Source organism: Lynx rufus, unplaced genomic scaffold (genome assembly GCF_022079265.1).
Source record: "Lynx rufus isolate CCGP_SWC_20201006 ecotype Redwood Valley unplaced genomic scaffold, mLynRuf1.p SCAF_34, whole genome shotgun sequence".
NCBI classification, from domain to species: domain Eukaryota; kingdom Metazoa; phylum Chordata; class Mammalia; order Carnivora; family Felidae; genus Lynx; species Lynx rufus.
Window position 1 is genome coordinate 3,616,005 of NW_025814850.1, and position 21,562 is coordinate 3,637,566.

At 37.4% G+C, this 21,562-nt stretch overlaps 1 protein-coding gene and 2 pseudogenes across 5 annotated transcripts in view; 1 reads left to right on the forward strand and 2 right to left on the reverse strand.

Annotated features, from left to right (window-relative positions):
* The window catches only part of LOC124522185 (leucine-rich repeat-containing protein 37A2-like), a 334,305-nt pseudogene that overhangs the window by 17,791 nt on the left and 294,952 nt on the right, over positions 1–21,562 (reverse strand).
* Positions 1–21,562, reverse strand: part of LOC124522178 (tRNA modification GTPase MnmE-like) — a 77,419-nt gene that overhangs the window by 5,319 nt on the left and 50,538 nt on the right. For all 5 annotated transcript variants that reach the window (XM_047093478.1, XM_047093480.1, XM_047093479.1 and 2 more), the window contains 4 exons: positions 12,922–12,975; positions 12,111–12,215; positions 4,737–4,790; positions 3,313–3,417 (listed from right to left, as the gene is read on the reverse strand). In XM_047093478.1, coding sequence (XP_046949434.1) covers positions 3,313–3,417; positions 4,737–4,790; positions 12,111–12,215; positions 12,922–12,975 — 318 coding nt within the window. The remainder of the gene's footprint in view (positions 1–3,312; positions 3,418–4,736; positions 4,791–12,110; positions 12,216–12,921; positions 12,976–21,562) is intronic.
* LOC124522182 (iron-sulfur cluster assembly 1 homolog, mitochondrial-like) lies at positions 16,280–16,885 on the forward strand (annotated as a pseudogene).

A 21,562-nucleotide genomic window follows, 5' to 3' on the forward strand; every position in this document is an offset into this window, starting at 1 on the left:
GAGAAGAACCATATGATCCTGTCAATTGATGCAGAAAAGGCCTTTGACAAAATCCAGCACCCTTTCTTAATAAAAACCCTTGAGAAAGTCGGGATAGAAGGAACATACTTAAAGATCATAAAAGCCATTTATGAAAAGCCCACAGCTAACATCATCCTCAATGGGGAAAAACTGAGAGCTTTTTCCCTGAGATCAGGAACACGACAGGGATGTCCACTCTCACCGCTGTTGTTTAACATAGTGTTGGAAGTTCTAGCATCAGCAATCAGACAGCAAAAGGAAATCAAAGGCATCAAAATTGGCAAAGATGAAGTCAAGCTTTCGCTTTTTGCAGATGACATGATATTATACATGGAAAATCCGATAGACTCCACCAAAAGTCTGCTAGAACTGATACATGAATTCAGCAAAGTTGCAGGATATAAAATCAATGTACAGAAATCAGTTGCATTCTTATACACTAATAATGAAGCAACAGAAAGACAAAGAAAGAAACTGATCCCATTCACAATTGCACCAAGAAGCATAAAATACCTAGGAATAAATCTAACCAAAGATGTAAAAGATCTGTATGCTGAAAACTATAGAAAACTTATGAAGGTAATTGAAGAAGATTTAAAGAAATGGAAAGACATTCCCTGCTCATGGATTGGAAGAATAAATATTGTCAAAATGTCAATACTACCCAAAGCTATCTACACATTCAATGCAATCCCAATCAAAATTGCACCAGCATTCTTCTCGAAACTAGAACAAGCAATCCTAAAATTCATATGGAACCACAAAAGGCCCCGAATAGCCAAAGGAATTTTGAAGAAGAAGACCAAAGCAGGAGGCATCACAATCCCAGACTTTAGCCTCTACTACAAAGCTGTCATCATCAAGACAGCATGGTATTGGCACAAAAACAGACACATAGACCAATGGAATAGAATAGAAACCCCAGAACTAGACCCACAAACGTATGGCCAACTCATCTTTGACAAAGCAGGAAAGAACATCCAATGGAAAAAAGACAGTCTCTTTAACAAATGGTGCTGGGAGAACTGGACAGCAACATGCAGAAGGTTGAAACTAGACCACTTTCTCACACCATTCACAAAAATAAACTTAAAATGGATAAAGGACCTGAATGTGAGACAGGAAACCATCAAAACCTTAGAGGAGAAAGCAGGAAAAGACCTCTCTGACCTCAGCCGTAGCAATCTCTTACTCGACTCATCCCCAAAGGCAAGGGAATTAAAAGCAAAAATGAATTACTGGGACCTTATGAAGATAAAAAGCTTCTGCACAGCAAAGGAAACAACCAACAAAACTAAAAGGCAACCAACGGAATGGGAAAAGATATTTGCAAATGACATATCGGACAAAGGGCTAGTATCCAAAATCTATAAAGAGCTCACCAAACTCCACACCCGAAAAACAAATAACCCAGGGAAGAAATGGGCAGAACACATGAATAGACACTTCTCTAAAGAAGACATCCGGATGGCCAACAGGCACATGAAAAGATGTTCAACGTCGCTCCTTATCAGGGAAATACAAATCAAAACCACACTCAGATATCACCTCACGCCAGTCAGAGTGGCCAAAATGAACAAATCAGGAGACTATAGATGCTGGAGAGGATGTGGAGAAACGGGAACCCTCTTGCACTGTTGGTGGGAATGCAAATTGGTGCAGCCGCTCTGGAAAGCAGTGTGGGGGTTCCTCAGAAAATTAAAAATAGACCTACCCTATGACCCAGCAATAGCACTGCTAGGAATTTATCCAAGGGATACAGGAGTACTGATGCATAGGGGCACTTGTACCCCAATGTTTATAGCAGCACTCTCAACAATAGCCAAATTATGGAAAGAACCTAAATGTCCATCAACTGATAAATGGATAAAGAAATTGTGGTTTATATACACAATGGAATACTACGTGGCAATGAGAAAAAATGAAATATGGCCTTTTGTAGCAACGTGGATGGAACTGGAGAGTGTGATGCTAAGTGAAATAAGCCATACAGAGAAAGACAGATAACATATGGTTTCACTTTTATGTGGATCCTGAGAAACTTAACAGAAACCCATGGGGGAGGGGAAGGAAAAAAAAAAAAAAAGAGGTTAGAGTGGGAGAGAGCCAAAGCATAAGAGACTGTTAAAAACTGAGAACAAACTGAGGGTTGATGGGGGTAGGAGGGAGGGGGAGGGTGGGTGATGGGTATTGAGGAGGGCACCTTTTGGGATGAGCACTGGGTGTTGTATGCAAACCAATTTGACAATAAATTTCATATATTAAAAAAAATAAAATAAAATAAAATTTCTTAGACCTTCTTTTTGTTGTTGTTTTAAAATTAGGAATATGTAATAAGTATAGTTTTAAAAATCTATTTAAATTCAAGCAGTTCACAAATAATGTAGTATTGGTTTCAGGAGTAGAATTTAGTGATTCATAACTTATACATAACACCAGTGCTCATCCCAACAAGTGTCCTCCTTAATGTCCATCACCCATTTAGTCCACCTCCCCACACACCTCTTCTCCAGGAACCCTCAGTTTGTTCTCTGTATTTAAGTCTCTTATGGTTTGGGCAGAAGACTTGAATAGACACTTTTCCAGAGAAGACATCCAGATGTCTAACAGACACATGAAAAGATGCTCAAAATCACTCATCATCAGGGAAATACAAATCAAAACCACAACGAGATACCTCCTCACACCTGTCAGAATGGCTAACATTAACAACTCAGGCAACAACAGATGTTGGTGAGGATGCGGAGAAAGGGGAATACTTTTGCACTGTTGGTGGAGATGTAAACTGGTGTAGCCACTCTGGAAAACAGTATGGGGGTTCCTCTAAAAATTAGAAATAGAATTACCCTATGACCCAGCAATTGCACTTCTAGGTATTTATCCAAAGGATACAAAAATGCTGAATCTAAGGGGTACATACACCTCAATGTTTATAGCAGGGCTATCAACAATAGCTAAATTATGGAAAGAGCCCAAATATCCATCGACTGATGAATGGATAAAGATGTGCTGTATATACATGCAATAGAATATTACTCAGTGATCAGAAAGAATGAAATCTCGCCATTTACAACAATGTGGATGGAACTAGCATGTATTATGCTGAGTGAAATAAGTCAGTCAGAGAAAGACAAATGTCATATGATTTCAGTCATATGAGGAATTTAAGAAACCAAACAGATGAACATAGGGGAAGGGAAGGAAAAATAATTATAGTGCTTTTTAAAAAAGTTGTTTTAAACACACAGGACCACCTCCCTTGAAGGCTCTAAGAGTATTTGAAATGCTTACCATCAACTTGAAGATTTTTCACCAGTTCCAGGTATTCTTTAGGTGTGAATTCTATCCCAATGTCTTCCAGAATATTTTTCAGATCTTTGACGTTAACTTTTTCTCCTTCAAAAAACAGAAATGGCAAGTATCGTTGACAATATTAAGAATTACCTAAGTATTCAAAAAGATGAAACAAAACTGCCCCTGTTTAAACATCACTCTCCCCAACTGCTAGGTAAAAAGCAAAAGCACAAGACCTGCTTGGTGGAGTAAAGGGCAGGCAAAGAATTAGAATGTATTCCCTTGTCCCTAAGGGAAAGGTGCACTTTCTTAACACTGGGGATAAGAAAGCACAATTCTCAGTAAACTGGGCTTTTTAGGTAATGTCTTGCTAATTAGAATATAAAGGTTAACTTAATATTGCTCTCGGTTCCCCGCCCCCCCAAATTATTAGATTCTTTGAACAATATACCCCAGTTTTTACTTCAACTATTGTTGTGGTGATCTAGATCAAGGATTGGTGAACTTTATCTGTAAAGGGCGAGATTGTAAATATTTTAGGTTCTGCAGGGTATACAGCCTCTGTTACAGCTACTCAACTCTGCTGTTGTAGCACAAAAGCAGCCATTAATAATACATAAATGAGGAATACAAGTGTGTTCTAACACAATTTTATTTATAAAAAGAGGCAGAGGACTAGATTTGGTCCATGGGCTGTAGTTTGTTTATCCTTGATACAGATTTTCAAGTTTTTTCCCAGTGGTGAGGATCAGAAGCATTATTATAGGCAAGTATTTTAGAGGATATAGGACTTGCTACTGAGAAATGAGAAAAAAATTTTAATCCAGACAACCCAAAGATTGACTTTGGGCAATTAGACATAAGCACTTGGAACAACATCTTTGTAACCACCATGCAGGTGAGAAATAGAACATGACAACACTCTGGGGGTCTGTCATACTCTTTCCCAATCCCTATCCACAGTCTTTCTCTAGAGGTAATCACTATGCTGACTTTTTTGGACAATGATTTCTTGCTTTTCTTTATAGATTTCTCACAATGATCTTAAAAAACAAGTTATAGAACCTGCAAATTATTAGGGTTAGGGAACACTGCACACTATTTGTGATAGCATTTTTATAGAGGCAGATGAAACAAAATGAAATACTATGCTATTATTATATAGGTAATACAACTATTCTTTTTAAAAAGAATAATGAACAATATAAAATTCAGAATAGTGCTATCTCAACAAGGAGGCATGGTAAAGGAATAAGGAAACAACCATGTGTTGATGCAATGGTATTGGAACTATTCTAGCTACTTCATTGAGGTGGAGTCATGGAAATGAGTACTATACTTATGGATTATGTGTTCACTGAAAACAGGAAAATGTCATTAAAGAATTAGAATTTTAATCTTTATGATAACTTGTAACTTGCCTGTAACTGCTTTCACATCACTCATCACTTTTTTCAGAGAAACATTTCCATCAGCTGTAATACAAAACATAAAACATTCAGACCAAGACATAAGTGTTAGGAAAATTGGGACTTAGGGCCCAGTGAAAGTCCATATATTCTACTAAATAATTTGTGTTCACCTTAAATTTATATTTTCTGCTTTGAGTGCTTGATTCCTTATTAGTAAGAAGGACAATGGCATTTGGGTCATGTTCCTTGAACACAGGGTCTGAATATGACAAACGTACTATCTCCAGATACTTTCTTATAAGCATGGCAAAATATATCATTTATAGAGGCCAGCTGGTTTTGTTTTTGGTGAACTTTGCATCTAGCACAGATACTGAGCAAGGGACTTTGCATCTTCCCTCTATTTGCCATTAACATTTCTTGAGTGTTTTCATGGATAAAGAAGATGTGGTTTATATACACAATGGAATACTACGTGGCAATGAGAAAGAATGAAATATGGCCTTTTGTAGCAACGTGGATAGAACTGGAGAGTGTCATGCTAAGGGAAATAAGTCATACAGAGAAAGACAGATACCATATGTTGTGAAAACATATGGATCCTGAGAAACTTAACAGAAGACCATGGGGGAGGGGAAGGAAAAAAAAAGTTAGAGAGGGAGGGAGCCAAACCATAAGAGACTCTTAAAAACTGAAAATAAACTGAGGGTTGATGGGGGGATGGGGGGGCGGGAGGGTGGGGAGGGTGGATGATGGGCACTGATGGGGGCACCTGTTGGGATGAGCACTGGGTGTTGTACGGAAACCAATTTGACAATAAATTTCATATTAAAATTTTTTTTAAAGTTTTTAAATTTTATTTACTTATTTATTTATTTATTTTTAAGATTTTAAGTTGATTTATTTATTTTGAGAGAGAGAGAGAGAATGAATGGAGGAAGGGCAGAGAGAGAGGGGGACAGAGGATCCAAAGTGGGCTCTGTGCTGAAGCAGAGAGTCTGATGTGGGGCTCGAACTCACAAACTGTGAGATCATGACCTTAGTTGAAGTCAGATGCCTTATGAACTGAGCCATCCAGGTGCCCCTTAATTTTAAAAAAAAATTTATTTAAATCCAAGTTAGTTAACATATAGTGTAATAATGGTTTCAGGAGTTGGAATTTAGTGATTCATCACTTACATATTACTCTCAGTGCTCATCCCAACAAGTGCCCTCCTTAATGCCCATCACCCATTTAGCCCATCCCCCGCCCACCTCCCTCCATCAACCCTCAGTTTGTTTTCTGCCATTAAGATGCTCTTATACTTTGCTTCCCGCTCTCTTAAGAATCTTTTATGGGGGGCACCTGGGTGGTGGTTAAGTGTCTGACTTCAGCTCAGGTCATGATCTCAAGGTCCATGGGTTCACCCATGTCTGGCTCTGTGCTGACAGCTCAGAGCCTGGAGTCTACTTCAGATTCTGTGTCTCCCTCTCTTTCTGCCCCTCCCCTGCTCACATTCTGTCTTTCTCTCTCTCAAAAATAAATAAACACTAAAAAAATTTTTTAAAAAGAATCTTTTTATGATTTGCCTCCCTGTTTCTATCTTATTTTTTCCTTCCCTTCCCCTATGTTCACATGCTTTGTTTCTTAGATTCCACATGAGTGAAATCCTATGATATTTATCTTTCTCTGACTTATTTTCCTTAGTATAATACACTGTATCTCCATCCACGTTCTTGCAAGTGGCAAAAGGTCATTCTTTTTGATTGCTGAATAGTATTCCATTGTATATATATTTTGCATTTTCTTTATCTATTCATCAGTCGGTGGACCTTTGGGCTCTTTCCATAATTTGGCTATTGTTGACAGTACTGCTGAAACATTGGGGTGCATGTGCCCCTTTGAATCAGCATTTTTGTATCCTTTTGGTAAATACCTAGTAGTGCAGTTGGATCATGGGGTAGTTCTATTTTTAATTTTTTGAGGAAACTCTACACTGTTTTCCAAAGTGGCCACACAAGTTTGCATTCCCACCGACAGTGCAAAAGTGTTCCCCTTTCTCTGCATTCTCACTAACATCTGTTGTTTCCTGAGTTGGTAATGTTAGCCATTCTGACAGGCGTGAGGTGGTATCTCGTTGTGGTTTTGATTTGTATTTCCGTGATGATGAGTGATGTTGAGCATCTTTTCATGTGTCTGTTAGCCATCTTCATTGGAAGCCATGTCTTCACTGGAAAAGTATCTGTTCATGTCTCTTGCCCATTTCTTCACTGAGTTGATAAGTTGAGTTTGATAAGTTCTTTATAGATTTGTAGGAGCTGGTTCTTTTAAAAGATCAGCAAAATTGATAAACTAGCCAGACTCATCATCAAAAGAGAGAGAGAGAGAGAGGGAGGGAGAAAGGACTCAAACAAACAAAATCACCAGTGAAAGAAGAGAAATAACAAACAACACCACATAAATACAAACAATTATAAGAGAATATTAGAAAAAACTATACGCCGACAAATTGACAACTGAAAAGAAATGGATAAATTCCTAGAAACATATAACCTACCAAAATGGAAGCAAGAGGAAATAGAAAATTTGAAGTGAATGATTACCAGCAAGGAGATTAAATCAGTAACTAAAAAACTCTCAACAAACAAAAGACCAGGATCAGATGGCTTCACAGGTGAATCTTATCAAACATTTAAAGAATAATTAATGCCTATTCTACTCCAACTATTCCAAAAATAGAAGAAGGAAAAATTCCAAATTCATTTTATTAGGTGAGTATCACCTAGATACTAAAACCGGATAAAGACACCACTGCCAATATTTCTGATAAACATAGATGCAAAAATCTTGAACAAAATACTAAGCAAACAGAACCCAACAATACTTTTAAAAAATCATTCACCATGATCAAGTGGGATTTATTCCTAGGATGTAAGGGTGGTTCAATATTCACAAATCAATCAACGTCATACATCACATCAACAAACGAAAGGATAAAAACCATACGATCATCTCACTAGATGCAGAAAAAGCATTTGATAAAATACAACATCCATTCATGACACAAGCCCTCAACAAAGTAGTTTTAGAGGGAACACACCTCAACATAATAAAGGTCACGTATGAAAACTCCATGGCTAACAAAGACAAGGATGTCCATTCTCACCACTTTTATTCAACATAGTACTGGAAGTCATAGCCACAGCAATTAGACAACGTAAAGAAATGAAAGGCATCCAAATTGGTAAGCAAGAAGTAAAACTCACTATTTGCAAATGACACAATACTCTATATAGAAAACCCCGGAGCCTTGTGGTTTTTCATTGCTGAGGAGACCCCAGGAAAGAAAGTGTGCAAGCTAATTTTGAGCTGCCTCTTTTTGTAGTCTTAAGAGAGCAGACCACCTGTTGTCTGACTATTACCCTCTATGTTTCTGTAGACAAGTCTTGTCTATACTTCTCACCATGGCTCAGCTCCAGACACGCTTCTTCATGCTTGTCTGGATTTGTTCAAAATCTCCAGACATGCTTTTGAACAACTTTTTTTTGGGGGGGGGGGGTGGGGGTGGCCAGGGTCTGCAGTCTTTTCATTACTAGCAAGATATTGTTCTTGATTCAGAGATATTCACATAGCATTTCCCACAGGTGCTTATCTTTACTTCATCTGTTGATGTACAGAGATTCTTTTTTTTTAAGTTATTTATTTTGAGAGAGAGAAAGAGCAAGTGGGAAATGGGCAGAGAGAGAGGGAGAGAGAATCCCAGGCAGGCTCCGCACCATCAGCACAGAGCCTGATATGGGGCTTGAACTCATGAATTGTGAGATCATGACCTGAGCCAAAATCAAGGGTCAGACGCTTAGCCTGCTGAACCAGCCAGGTGCCCAAGAGATTTTGATACATAGTTACTTCTAAATTACAAGACTGTCATATAGTCTTCTTGTTGAAAAAGTCTTTGAACTGGAATAAGAATTATTCTTGTAATAAGAGCTTTGCAATACCAGTATATGGATGTTTGTCGTTACCCAAACAGTTGTATATTTTTCTAAATTTGTAGACTGAACATTGATTTCTTTTTGTATAAATCTAATAAGTAAGTCATTGTTCTTAAGTTGAAGATGTAAATGATTCAGATTTCAGATTTTTAAAAAGTAAAAATCCAAATAATTTAGTGAGAGAATTCTTTCAGAAGTATTTTAGTTAATAGATGCAGGAAGAATGAAGAATTTTTACCATTTTGTAACTCCAAGTGAAATAATGGGTTTAAGTAGTGATTATCAATAGCTGCTAAAACTACTCATTAGGTAAAAGGCTGACAGAAAATATTATGATGGATGGGATCAGAATGACATCATCAGAGTCCAGATGTATATTTTCACATCATATAGAAAGAGATAAAAAAAACCCAAACAAAAACAAACAAACAAAAAAAAAACAAAAAAAAAGAAAGAGATACAAGCTAATGCACTTCCTCATGTGATGCAATATGAAGCACATGATACTAGGTGTAAATATTCTTTCTGGGGAAAAAAAGCAAACCTGAAATCTAATCAAGTGTTTAGGTCTGCCTAGTGTACAGAATGTGTAGGTGGTAGAGGAACATTTAAAGAACTCCCTGGAGGGCTGCCTGTGTGGCTCAGTTGATTGAGTGTCCGACTTTGGATCAGGTCATGATCTCACAGTTCATGGGTTCAAGCCCCACATCAGGCTCTGTGCTGACAGCTTGGAGCCTGGAGCCTGGAGCCTGCTTCGGAGCCTGTGTCTCCCACTCTCTCTGCTCCTGCCCCACTTGTGCTGTCTCTCTCTCTCTCTCTCTCTCTCTCTCTCTCTCTCTCTCTCTCTCAACAATAAATAAAACATTTAAAAAAATTTGAGGAACACCCTGGAGATGTAATCAATGAAATCTAGAATGTAAGAAATATTAGAACAGATGACCCAGTTTCTTTAATAAATACATGGCAAGAAAAAAGGGAGGGGGAACTGTTAAAGTTTAAATAAAACATACTAATAATAAAGAAAACCCTACAGACTTCACCAAAAACTACTACAACTGATAAATGAATTCAGTAGTCACAGGATACAAATCAATAGTCAGAAATCTGTTGTATTTCTATACACTAATGATTAAGTAGTAGGAAGAAAAATGAAGAAAACAATCCCATTTACAACTGCACCAAAAATAACAAAATGCCTAGGAATAAACCTAATCAAAGAGGTGAAAGACCTGTACTCTGAAAACTGTAAAACACTGATGAAAGAAATTGAAGAAAACACAAATGAATGAAAAGACATTCCATGCTCATGGATTGAGAGAACAAATATTCTTAAAATGTTTATACTACCCAAAGCAACCTGTACATTATTGTAATCCTTATCAAGATATCAACACATTTTTTAACTAGAAAAAAACCCTAAAATTTATATGGAAACACAGGAGACCCCAAATAGCCAAAGCAATTTTGAAAAAGAAAAGCAAAGCTGGAGGTATCACAATTCTGGACTTCAAGTTATATTACAAAGCCGTAGTAACCAAAACAGTATGGTACTGGCACAAAAAGACACATAGATCAATGTAACAGAATAGAAAACCCAGAAATACACTCACAATTATATGGTCGATTAATCTTTGTCAAAGGAGATAAGAATATCCAATGGGGAAAAGATAGTCTCTTCAATAAATGGTGCTGGAAAAACTAAACAACCGCATGCAAAAGAATGAAACTGGACCACTTTCTTACACCATACATGAAAATAAATTCAAAATGGATTAAAGACCTAAATGTGAGACCTGAAGCCATAAAAATCCTATGAAAGAGCACAAGCAGTAATTTCTCTGGCATTAGCCATAGCAACATTTTTCTAGATGTGTCACCAGAGGCAAGGGAAACAAAAGTAAAAATAAACTATGGGGACTTCATCAAAATATAAAGCTTATGCACAACGAAGGAAACAATAAACAAAACTAAAGGCAATCTACTAAACGGGAGAAGATAATTGCAAATGACATATCCAATAAAGGGTTAGTATTAAGAATATATAAAGAACTGATACAACTCAACATTCAAAAACCAAATAATCCAATTTAAAAATGGGCAGAAGACGTGAACAGACATTTCTCCAAAGAAGACATACAGATGGCCAACAGACACATGAAAAGATGCTCAACATCACTCATCATCAGGGAAATGCTAATCAAAACTGCAATGAGATATCATCTCCCACCTGTCAGAATGGCTAAAATAAAAAACATAAGAAACAAGTTTTGGTGAGGATGTGGAGAAAAAGGAACACTCTTGCACTGTTGGCGGGAATGCAAACTGGTATAGCCAGTGTGGAAAAACAGTATGAAGGTTTCTCAGAAAAGCTAAAAATAGAACTACCCTTTGAATTGCACTACTGGATGTCTACCCAAAAAATACAAAAACACTAACTGAAAGGGATACATACACCCCTATGTTTATAGCAGCATTATTTACAATAGCCAAATTATGGAAGCAGCCCAAGGGTCCATAGAGAGATGAATGGATAAAGAAGATGTGGTAAATACACACACACACACACACACACACACACACACACACACACACACCCCAGAATATTATTCAGCCATAAAAAGAATGAAACCTTGCCATTTGCAACAACATGGATGGAGCCAGAGAGTATATATGCTAAGCAAAATAAGTTAGTCAGAGAAAGACAAATACCATATGATTTCACTCATGTGTGGAATTTAAGAACCAAAACAAGGAGAGAGAGAGAGAGAGAGAGAGAGAGAGAGAGACCGACCAAGAAATAGACTCTTAACTATAGAGAACAAACTGATGGCTACCAGAGGGGAGCTGAGTGGGGTGATCATGAAATAGGTGATGGGTATTAAGGAGTACACTTGTGATGAGTACCGAGTGAGGTATGGAATTGTTGAAATGACTATATTGTACACCTAAAATGAATATATCACTGTATATTCACTACACTGGAATTAAAATAAAAACTTAATAAAAAAGAAATTGAGCTTAACAGAGGGGGGAGTTTTGAGGGTTCAGCTCTTAGAGGGATAAGGATTAGGAAAAGGGAACCCCCCAGGGACAATGTAAGGAACAGTAACTCTGGGAGAGAACAGGAATTTATGAGGACTTTTGCAATTTACTGAGACAAGATATAAATCCCTCTGTCCTTTCCCTTCCCAAATCATCAGTAACATCTTTCCTCAATACTGATTTTGTGGAAAAGGATTCTTTTTCACAGCTGAACTCTGTACTTGAATAGTACAGAGTAAGAGACTGTTCAAGCAAGAGCTGGAGGATGGGTGCAGGTAACAAATACCTGAACATGTGTCACTTTAAAATATAAAGATCATAAATAGAACCATTAAACTGAACTCTCTGGAGGTCACAGATGCAGCTCACCATCAGCGGGTAGTAATTTTTGTAGTTCCAGACACTCCTTATCGTTGACTTCTATCCCCATGTCTCCAAGAATGTTTTTCAGATCTGTGGCATCAATCTTTTCTCCTTTGAAAATACAGAAGGTTTATAGGTGAAAATTATAGAAATTAACTACTCAGTATTATGTAAGTTTAAGAGGTTCATAAGAAAATGTTATTGACCTATAGGATATGTACTTTTAAATATACTTAAAATAGCTTATATGGCATCATTCCCAGTTGGGGATTAAAGAGTGAAAGTAAAATGGAATGTGGAAATACAGTGTGTCATTAGAAGTCAAAGCAAATTTGTTCCTAAATTATTGATATAATAAAGGCTCCCTTAATTTGGGGGATAATGAACAGAATAAAATCTAGTTACCAAATTGGATAATGAATTGCCGAAAGAAATGATTATGGCAGGAGATCTTATATTGACTTATGTAATTGATTGCTGACAAAACCACATTATCTTGAGCTTTCCAAAACTTTACCTTATTTATTCATGTGCTTACCTAAAATTTAGCTATTTACATGTAGGTGAAGACATATATACATATATGAGAAAAAAATCTGTACAGTACATAGGACATGTTATCAAAAGCAAGTCTTATAGTTTATTTTTCAAACAGATAATCCACGATCAAATGGATTTTATCAGGCAGAAATATTTTATATTTTATAATAACTTGGTAAAATGGCAAAATTAATACGGACAATAGACTACTAGGAATATAAAATTTTAAATATAATTTATTATAAAGCATTAGGGTTTCAGTGTCATAGAAACTCACCTGTAAACTCTTTCATTTTCATTGTCACATTTTTCAGATCAACCTTCCCACCACCTGTAAGACAAAAAGCAGTCACAGACCAACAATGAGACTGTTCCTTCTGCTTTCTCTACTTATGATACCTGTCCCCCAACTAGAACATTGATATCATCTTGAATTTTAGTTCCAGACTATTATATTACATTTTTCATCATATTTACTTAGATATAAGAATGTTTTTTACCGTTTTTTCCTCCACTTTGTTTCATGCATCTCAGTTTTTTCCCCTGTATTCAGATTCTGTTACTTTGTTTACAGTCGGTTTTTTGTTCTCCTGTTAACTATTTATACATTTCTTTTGGTTCCTGATGCTGTAAAATTTTATATGACTGTTTAGGTACAGGTTGAAAATATATTTTTTAAATTTTTTAATTAAAAAAAATTTTAAGTTTATTTATTTTGAGAGAGAGAGAGCACACACACAAGCAGGGGAGGGGCAGAGAGAGAGGGAGAGAGAGAATCTCAAGCAGGCTCCACATTGGCAGCACAGAGCCTGACACAGGCCTTGATCTCACAAACCCTGAGATCATGACCTGAGCGGAGATCAAGAGTCAGACACTTAGCCAACAGAGGCATCCAGATGCCTGAAAAAAAATTTTTTATTTGACTTAGCTCTCAGTGTTCCCTTTCAATATAGGACAACAGGGAAGGAAGGATAAGAAGAAATGAAATGATAATATATAAATAATTCTGGGAAAACATTGTATAAAACAAAAACAGTATCATCTTGAATGAGGATAAAAGTCCAAAATAAAATCGGATTATGATAGATTAAGGATGCATATTGTAATTTCTACAATAACCTTTGAGGCTTCTAAATTAACAAGAAAAATAAAAAATAATTAGTCCAAAAGGAAGGCAAGAATGGAAGGAAACAGAAAGTTGAACATGTGGTACAAAAACGGGAATTCAGTAAAGTAGATTTAAACACAAATATGTCAGTAATCTCATAATTACCACTAATATTGCAAAAATGATTTTCAGATTGCTAATTGTTTCGGGTTTTTGCATGCTAATTGGTTAGGATTTTTGCATTGTTTGTTTATACAAAGATTAGCCTGTGATTTTCCTTTTTTGTGTTGTCTTCATCAAATTTCGGTATAAAGATTATGATAGTTCCATAAATCAAACTGGCAAGTGTTTCTTGTTTTTATGTTTTTTGAAGAGTTGAGTAACGTGGAAATTATTTCTTACTTATATGCTAGGTAAAATTCATCAAGGAAGTGATCTAAGGCTCAAAATTTAAGAATTTAAAATATCTGAAATCTAAGGATTCAGAGAAGTCAAAAGTAAAAGGATGGATAAGTATAGACCATACAAACACTAAGCAAAGGTAGAGTAGGAATATTAACATCAATCAAAATAGGCTTTAAGAAAAAGCTTTTCTAGTAATAACAAAAAGAAGTTTAATTCACCATGAAGATGTTATAATTCCAAACTTGTATGCTCGTATTAACACGGTCTCAAAAAAAAAAACAAAGAAAATTATAAAATTATAATGAGAAATAAAAATCCAAAATTACACTGAGAGAAATTTTTTAAAGTTCATTTATTTTGAGATAGAGAGTGTGCGAGCAGAGGTCAGGGGCAGAGAGAGGGAGAATCTTAAGCAGGCTCCATGCTGTCTGCACAGAGCCAGATGTGGGGCTCAAAGTCACAAATTATGAGTCATGACCTGAGTCATAAGCCATCTAGGCACCCAGGGGGAGATATGATACATCTTTGTCAGTAGTTAATAGAATAAGCAGATATTAAGATATTAAATCCTTAAGACTTCAGGATATTTGAACAAGAAATTTAACAAAGTTGATTTAATGGAGATATAGGCAACACCGTACCCAATAATTTCAGAATGCATGTTTTTTCACATAGGGAATATTTAGCAAAAATCACCATGTACTGGATTATAAAGCCAAATCTCAACACACTAAAAAGTAATGGCTATAAGCAATTCAAAAATAATAGTAAGGAAAGTGTCACTTAGAAGAGCACTAAATAGAATAAATCACCTAGGAATAAAGTTAACAAAAGAAGTACAAAGATCATACTTCAAACACTACAAAACATTGTTGAAAGAAATAACACAAAACTCTTAGCAAAATAGGAATAGAAGGGAACTCCTTTAATCTGATAAAAGTGATATATATAAAACTTCAATAAGGTAATACTTAATGGTGAAATATGGAAACGTTTCTCTTCGCGATCAGAAATGAGGCAGGCTGGGGCACCTGAGTGGCTCAGTCGGTTGAGTGTCCGACTTTGGCTCAGGTCTTGATCTCATGGTTCATGGGTTCAAGCCCCACATCGTGTTGACAGCTCAGAGCCTGCTTCAGATTCTGTGTCTCCCTCTCTCTCTGCCACTCTCCCACTCATGTTCTGTCTTTCTCTCTCTCAAAAATAAATAAACATTGGGGCGCCTGGGTGGCGCAGTCGGTTAAGCGTCCGACTTCAGCCAGGTCACGATCTTGCGGTCCGTGAGTTCGAGCCCCGCGTCGGGCTCTGGGCTGATGGCTCAGAGCCTGGAGCCTGTTTCTGATTCTGTGTCTCCCTCTCTCTCTGCCCCTCCCCCGTTCATGCTCTGTCTCTCTCTGTCCCAAAAATAAATAAACGTTGAAAAAAAAAATTAAAAAAAAATAAATAAAAAAAGATAAATAAACATTAAAAAAATTAAAAAAAAAAAAAAAAAGAAATGAAGTAGGAACTCCTGGGTGGCTCAGTCGTTTAAGCATCTGACTCTTGATTTCAGCTCAGGTCACAATTTCATGGTCCTAAGATCGAGCCCCCACATCAGGTGTGGTGCTGAGCATGGAGCCTGCTTAAGATTCTCTCCCTTCCTCTCCCTCTGCCCAGCCCCCACTTGTGCGCTCTCGCTCTCTCTCTCTCTCTCTCTCTCTCTCTCTCTCAAAGAAAAAAAGGAAAAGAAATGAGGTAAGGATGTCCGCTATCATCACATTTACAATACTATACTGGAAATTCTAACTGAAGCAGTAAGGCATGATGAAGAAATAAAAGGCATAATGATAGAAAAGAAAGAAAACTGCCATTATTTGGAAACATAATTATATATGTAGAAAACTCAGGAGGATATTCAGATAATTATAATTTATAAAAGTATAGAAAGGTTGCTGGGTACAAACTCATTACACAAAAATCAATATTTTTTATGTATCAGCAACAAACTGAAAAAGAAAAAAATTTAAATATACCATTTTCAATATTATAAAAAATACCTAAAAATAAATCCATTGCATTAAATGCAAAGCTTTACCTAGAAAATTATACAATAGCCAGCCTGGGACACCAGAACACCAAGAAGGTGATGTTAACTTTGTTAGTCCAAGCCACTGTTTGGACTGTGAGGAAAAGGAAGATGCAGGCCGACCCACCTGCCCCTACTCTGGCACTTTCAGCAGTAAACAACTTCTCAAAAATAAGTTTGAACACATAGGTGTGAAAGTTTGTGTTCAAGCCAGGGATTGTAATAGCTTTTCTTATATTCTAGAATATACCAAAACAAAAGTAGATTCCGATGGGGACGTTGTTCAAGATGGAGTCAGAGTGTTCATCAAAAAGAAAGCACAGCTAACACTTTTAGGAACAGAATTGGTCTAAGTTGAAGAGTTTGTGTTCAACAACCCCAACAAGAAAAGAAACTTGTGGCTGTGGAGAAAGCTTTAATATGCGAAACCTCGGGACTAGTCTGGCTGTAAGCTCCTGGAGGCTTGTGGAAGTCTGCGGGCTTAGGAAAAAATCACGTGACTGTTATATGCTTAAGGTTTATAATGTATAACTGCCTTATGAGGAAAATACAGTGATGCATTTTGAAAACGAAGCCACTATGTTAGACTCTAGATGATGTTATTTGTATTCTTTTTAGAGGACAGAAAATGAGAAGCCATCACTTTTGGAGGGTCATTTTTCTACTTTTTCCCTTCCTTTTAAAAAATTCATGTGTAATTAACATTCAGTAAGTTTTAGATGTACAATATCCTAATTACACAATTTTATACATTTCTCAGTGCTCATCAAGATAATTCTACTCTAAATCCCCTTTACCTATTTCACTCACCTGCTCCACTCACTTTTCTGTGAAGGAAAAAAAATCCTACTCTGCACTTAACTCTCTTGAATCTTTTCTGTTAGAACTAATTCCATTACAGTTGCCTTTCTGAGAGGATTTTGGGAAACGTATTCTTAATAGGTATGCAGTCATTAGATCTCTGTTGAATGGCCTGACTGCAAATCCATTGGCATTTTCCTGACCAGTTGACAGCTTTTAAAATTTAGAGGTAGGAAGTTCTGACTTTTAATCATTAAAATTTTTTTTTTAGTGCTCACAAGTTTATATTTTTAGGTTTGTAAAGATTCTTGTGTATTTTCTAAATACACTGACAAAACAGATTTGGAGGTTTACATACGTCTTAGGACACTTATACATTAGGCAGGTAAATTACATTAAAAAGATTGGTCTTCATAAAAGATCTTCCCAGAGAGCATTAATATATATTTTTAAGATTTTATTTAAATTCCAGATAGCATTAGGGGTGCCTGGGTGGCTCCGTTGGTTAAATGTCCAACTCTTGATTTCAGCTCAGGTCATGATCTCACAGTTTGTGAGTTTCAGCCCCTCATAGGGCTCTGTGCTGACAGCACAGAGCCTGCTTGGGATTCTCTGTCTCTTTAACTCTCTACCCATCCCCTGCTCACTTGCTCTCTCTCTCTCTCTCAATAAATAAATAAAAAAACATTAAAAAAAAATTTAAATTCCTGATAGCATTAATCTTTTCCCTCTGCTTTTACTGTGATTATCTTAAGTTCTCTTAGTCTGTCAATAAGATTTCAGCCACATCTATTTTTTACTTTGATGTTTATAATTTATTTAGTAATTCTATAATGATTGCTTAGTACTTTGTTTCTTTAGTTAGGCAATTCCCCTTGTTTTATTTTTAAAATTTAATTATTTTTTAATTTTATTTTTTATAGTTTCAAGTTTTAATTAATTTTTTTAAATGTTTTTTTTAAAATTTATCTTGAGAGAAAGTGTGCATGAGAGGGGGATGGGCAGAGGAGAGGGAGAGAAAGAATCTTAAGTCTGAAGCCAGGCTCCATCTCAGGACTGTGAGATCATGGTGTGAGCTGAAATTAAGAGTCAGATGCTTAAGGGGTGCCTGGGTGGTTCAGTCCGTTGAGCGTCCGGCTTCGGCTCAGGTCATGATCTCGCGGTTCGTGAGTTCGAGCCCCGCATTGGGCTCTGTGCTGACAGCTCAGAGCCTGGAGCCTGCTTCAGATTCTGTGTCCCCCTCTTTCTCCGCCCCACACCTGCTTGTGCTCTGTCTCTCTGTCTTTCAAAAATGAATAAACATAAAAAAAAAAAAAAAGAGTCGGATGCTTAAAACCAACTGAGCCAGCCAGGCGCCCCTCAAGTTTTTACTTAAACTCCAGTTAGTTAACATATAGTGTAATATTACTTTCAGGAGTAGAATTTAGTGATTCATCACTTCCATACAACACCCAGTGCTCATCACAAGTGCCCTCCTTAATCCCCATCACCCATTTAGCCCACCCTCCCCACCTTCCCTCCAGCAACCCTGTGGGGATAAGCTTAGGAATCCCCCAGGTTTACACCAATGGGTTAACAAGGCATAAAGAAATACAGTCATAAAATGCTCACACCCAAGTTTGGGTAAACTAGATTGGCACTCCAAGAATAGGGGGGTGCAAAGACACCCCAAGAATAGGGAGGCACAAAGCTGCCAGGAATAGGGAGGAGCAAAGGCACCCCAAAATAGAGAGGGGGTGCAGAGGTCCCAGAATAGAGAGGGAGAGGCAAAGGCCTAAAATAGGTATGGTGCAAAGGTGCCCAATAGATAGGTATATGAAATTTTTTTTTAATGTTTATTTATTTTTGACAGAGAGAGAGAGAGAGCATGAGCAGGAGAGGGGCAGAGAGAGAGAGAGGGAGACACAGAATCCGAAGCAGGCTCCAGACTCTGAGCTGTCAGCACAGAGGCCGACACGGGGCGTGAACCCACAGACCGTGAGATCATGACCTGAGCCAAAGTCGGATGCTCAACTGACTGAGCCACCCAGGCACCCCTGATAGGTATATGAAATGAGCAAGATTAGATATTCAGGGTGGAAGCACCCCCAAGGTAGTACTACAGAGAAAATCTGCTTTCACAGGAGAATAGGGCCAGGTTAGGTAAATTGGTGAATTGGACTATGGACTGCTGTGCTGCAGGCAAAGCAGCCCGAAGCGGGAGATGGTTAACGTCAGAAAAGCTGCCTTATTAACCCTGAGGTTATTTCCCCTATCTGCCTTATCCCCTAGGCTGGCAAAGATAAACAGGTATGATAAAGAGCGCCCCCTGTCTGCTGTTAACAACCATCTACCCATCTGCCTGGTGCCCAGATTTTGTTTTATATTGACCCAAACCCCAAACACTGTATATCTTCAAAACCCCCCTTTTCCCTCACGTCCCCAAGTTAATGTTCCTAGTTTGTCTCTTTGTACACACCCATTACATTTGGGTGTAAGCCTTCTGATCTGAATAAATATGGGGCAAGGGCCCTTATTCGGGGCTCTTGTCTTTTCCCCAGACATTATCCATCTCTTGCTTTAATCTTGTGTCCACTCTTTTGCTGGTCAAAAGAGAACTTTAGACTTAGAGTCTATGACACAACCCTTAGTTCTTTCTCTATCATTTGGAATCTGTTTCATGGTTTGTCTCTCTTTTTAAAAAAACATTTTTAATGTTTTATTTATTTTTGAGAGAAGAGCACAAGCAGGGGAGGAACAGAAAGAGAGGGAGACACAGAATCTGAAGCAGGCTCCAGGCTCTGAACTGTCAGCACAGAGCCTAACAAGGGGCTCGAACTCACTGAACCATGAGATCATGACCTGAGCCAAAGTCGGATGCTTAACCGACTGAGCAACCAAGGCACCCTTGTCTCTCTCTTTTTTTTTTTTTATAAAAAAATTTTTTTAAGGTTTATTCATTTCTCAGAGACAGAGCGTGAGCAGGGGAGGGGCAGAGAGAGAGAGGGAGACACAGAATCTGAAACAGGCTCCAGCCTTTGAGCTGTCAGCACAGAGCCCGATGCAGGGCTTGAACTCATGGACTGCAAGATCATGACCTGAGCCAAAGTCAGATGCTTAACCGACTGAGCCATCCCGGTGCCCCTGTCTCTTTTGGTGCCACCATGTTATGTAACCTTCTCATTTTGAGATCTAGTTTTATTGAATCCATGAAATTGCTCCGTAATATGAATTAATTGTCAAGTACTTCTTTTTGGTTGTTCCTTAGGTTAAACTGACTATATTACTACGAGATGGAGTTATTTGTTTTTTGCATGCTATCTTCCTTCCATTCCATCTTGTTTCCTTATTTTTCTTTTGCTATTTTTCTCTGCTGTGCTAATGCTAGAATTGGTGCCATATCCTTTCTTTTCATTTTGCATATACTTCAGCAGTTGTGTTCAGATTTTCATTTTATTCTCAGGATTTAATGTAACAATGTTTAGTTGCTCTTTTGATAGCATCTCAGACCAGTTAGCTTTCTTCAGCTAGATGCATTTAAAGAAAACTGTTCTACTCACTTCTATTGTAATCGGAGAGTGTGGTGATATGTTACATGGTCTTCATTATATGTGAGCCCTGCTCCCATATCTGAGGTTTGGTTTAATGTCCCAACAGAGTTCGTTGCTCTAGTCAAGTAGAATGAACTCGGTAAAGACATCTAACCAAACCAAAGATCTGTGCATGGGATGGTATTCTTGGGCTTCCCATCAGACCTTCAATTCTGCCTGTAGCTCTTTGTTCTTGTTCACTTTGTTAGGTATTGGAGGAAAGAAAAACTAGACAGATTTTGGTTTTTTCATCATCTCAAACTGGAATCCTCTGGACCGGTTTAGATAGTATTAAAATAAATTGAAGATTTGAAAGAACTTACTCCTAAAACTCTCTGTGCCTGTCACCTTTTGTTAGAGTGACAGGTGGTGGTGGACAGTTGATAGATGCAATTATTTGATAGGTTTTTGCAATTATTATTATTGGTCTCTCGATTTTTTTCATTTCTTTGCTCAACATAGGTAATTTATTTTACGCTGGAAAAATGTTCATTTTATTAATATTTTCAACATCTTAATCTCATGTTATATATAACATATTGTAATAGTATTATTATGCTTGATAGCTAGTATGTTTTTAAAATTCTTATTATGTTTCTCTCTATCCCTTTTTAGTCTTTCTGACTATATCAGAATAGCTGAGGCATATATACTGGAAATAACCATCCGTCAATGTTTTAAAGATTTTTATTTTTTATATTTATTTTTATTAAAAACATTTTAAACGTTTTTATTTATTTTTTGAGAGAGAGAGAGAGAGAGAGAGAGAGATAACAGCAGAAGGGCAGAGAGAACAGGAGAGAGAGAATTCCAAACAGGTTCCCCACTGTCAGCGCAGAGCCTGATGCAGGGCCTGAACCCATGAACCATGAGATCATGACCTGAGCTGAAATCGAGTTGGACACTCGACCAACTGAGGCACCCAGGCACCCCAACCGTTAGTCAATTTGAATCATTCTTCATCATAGGCTGT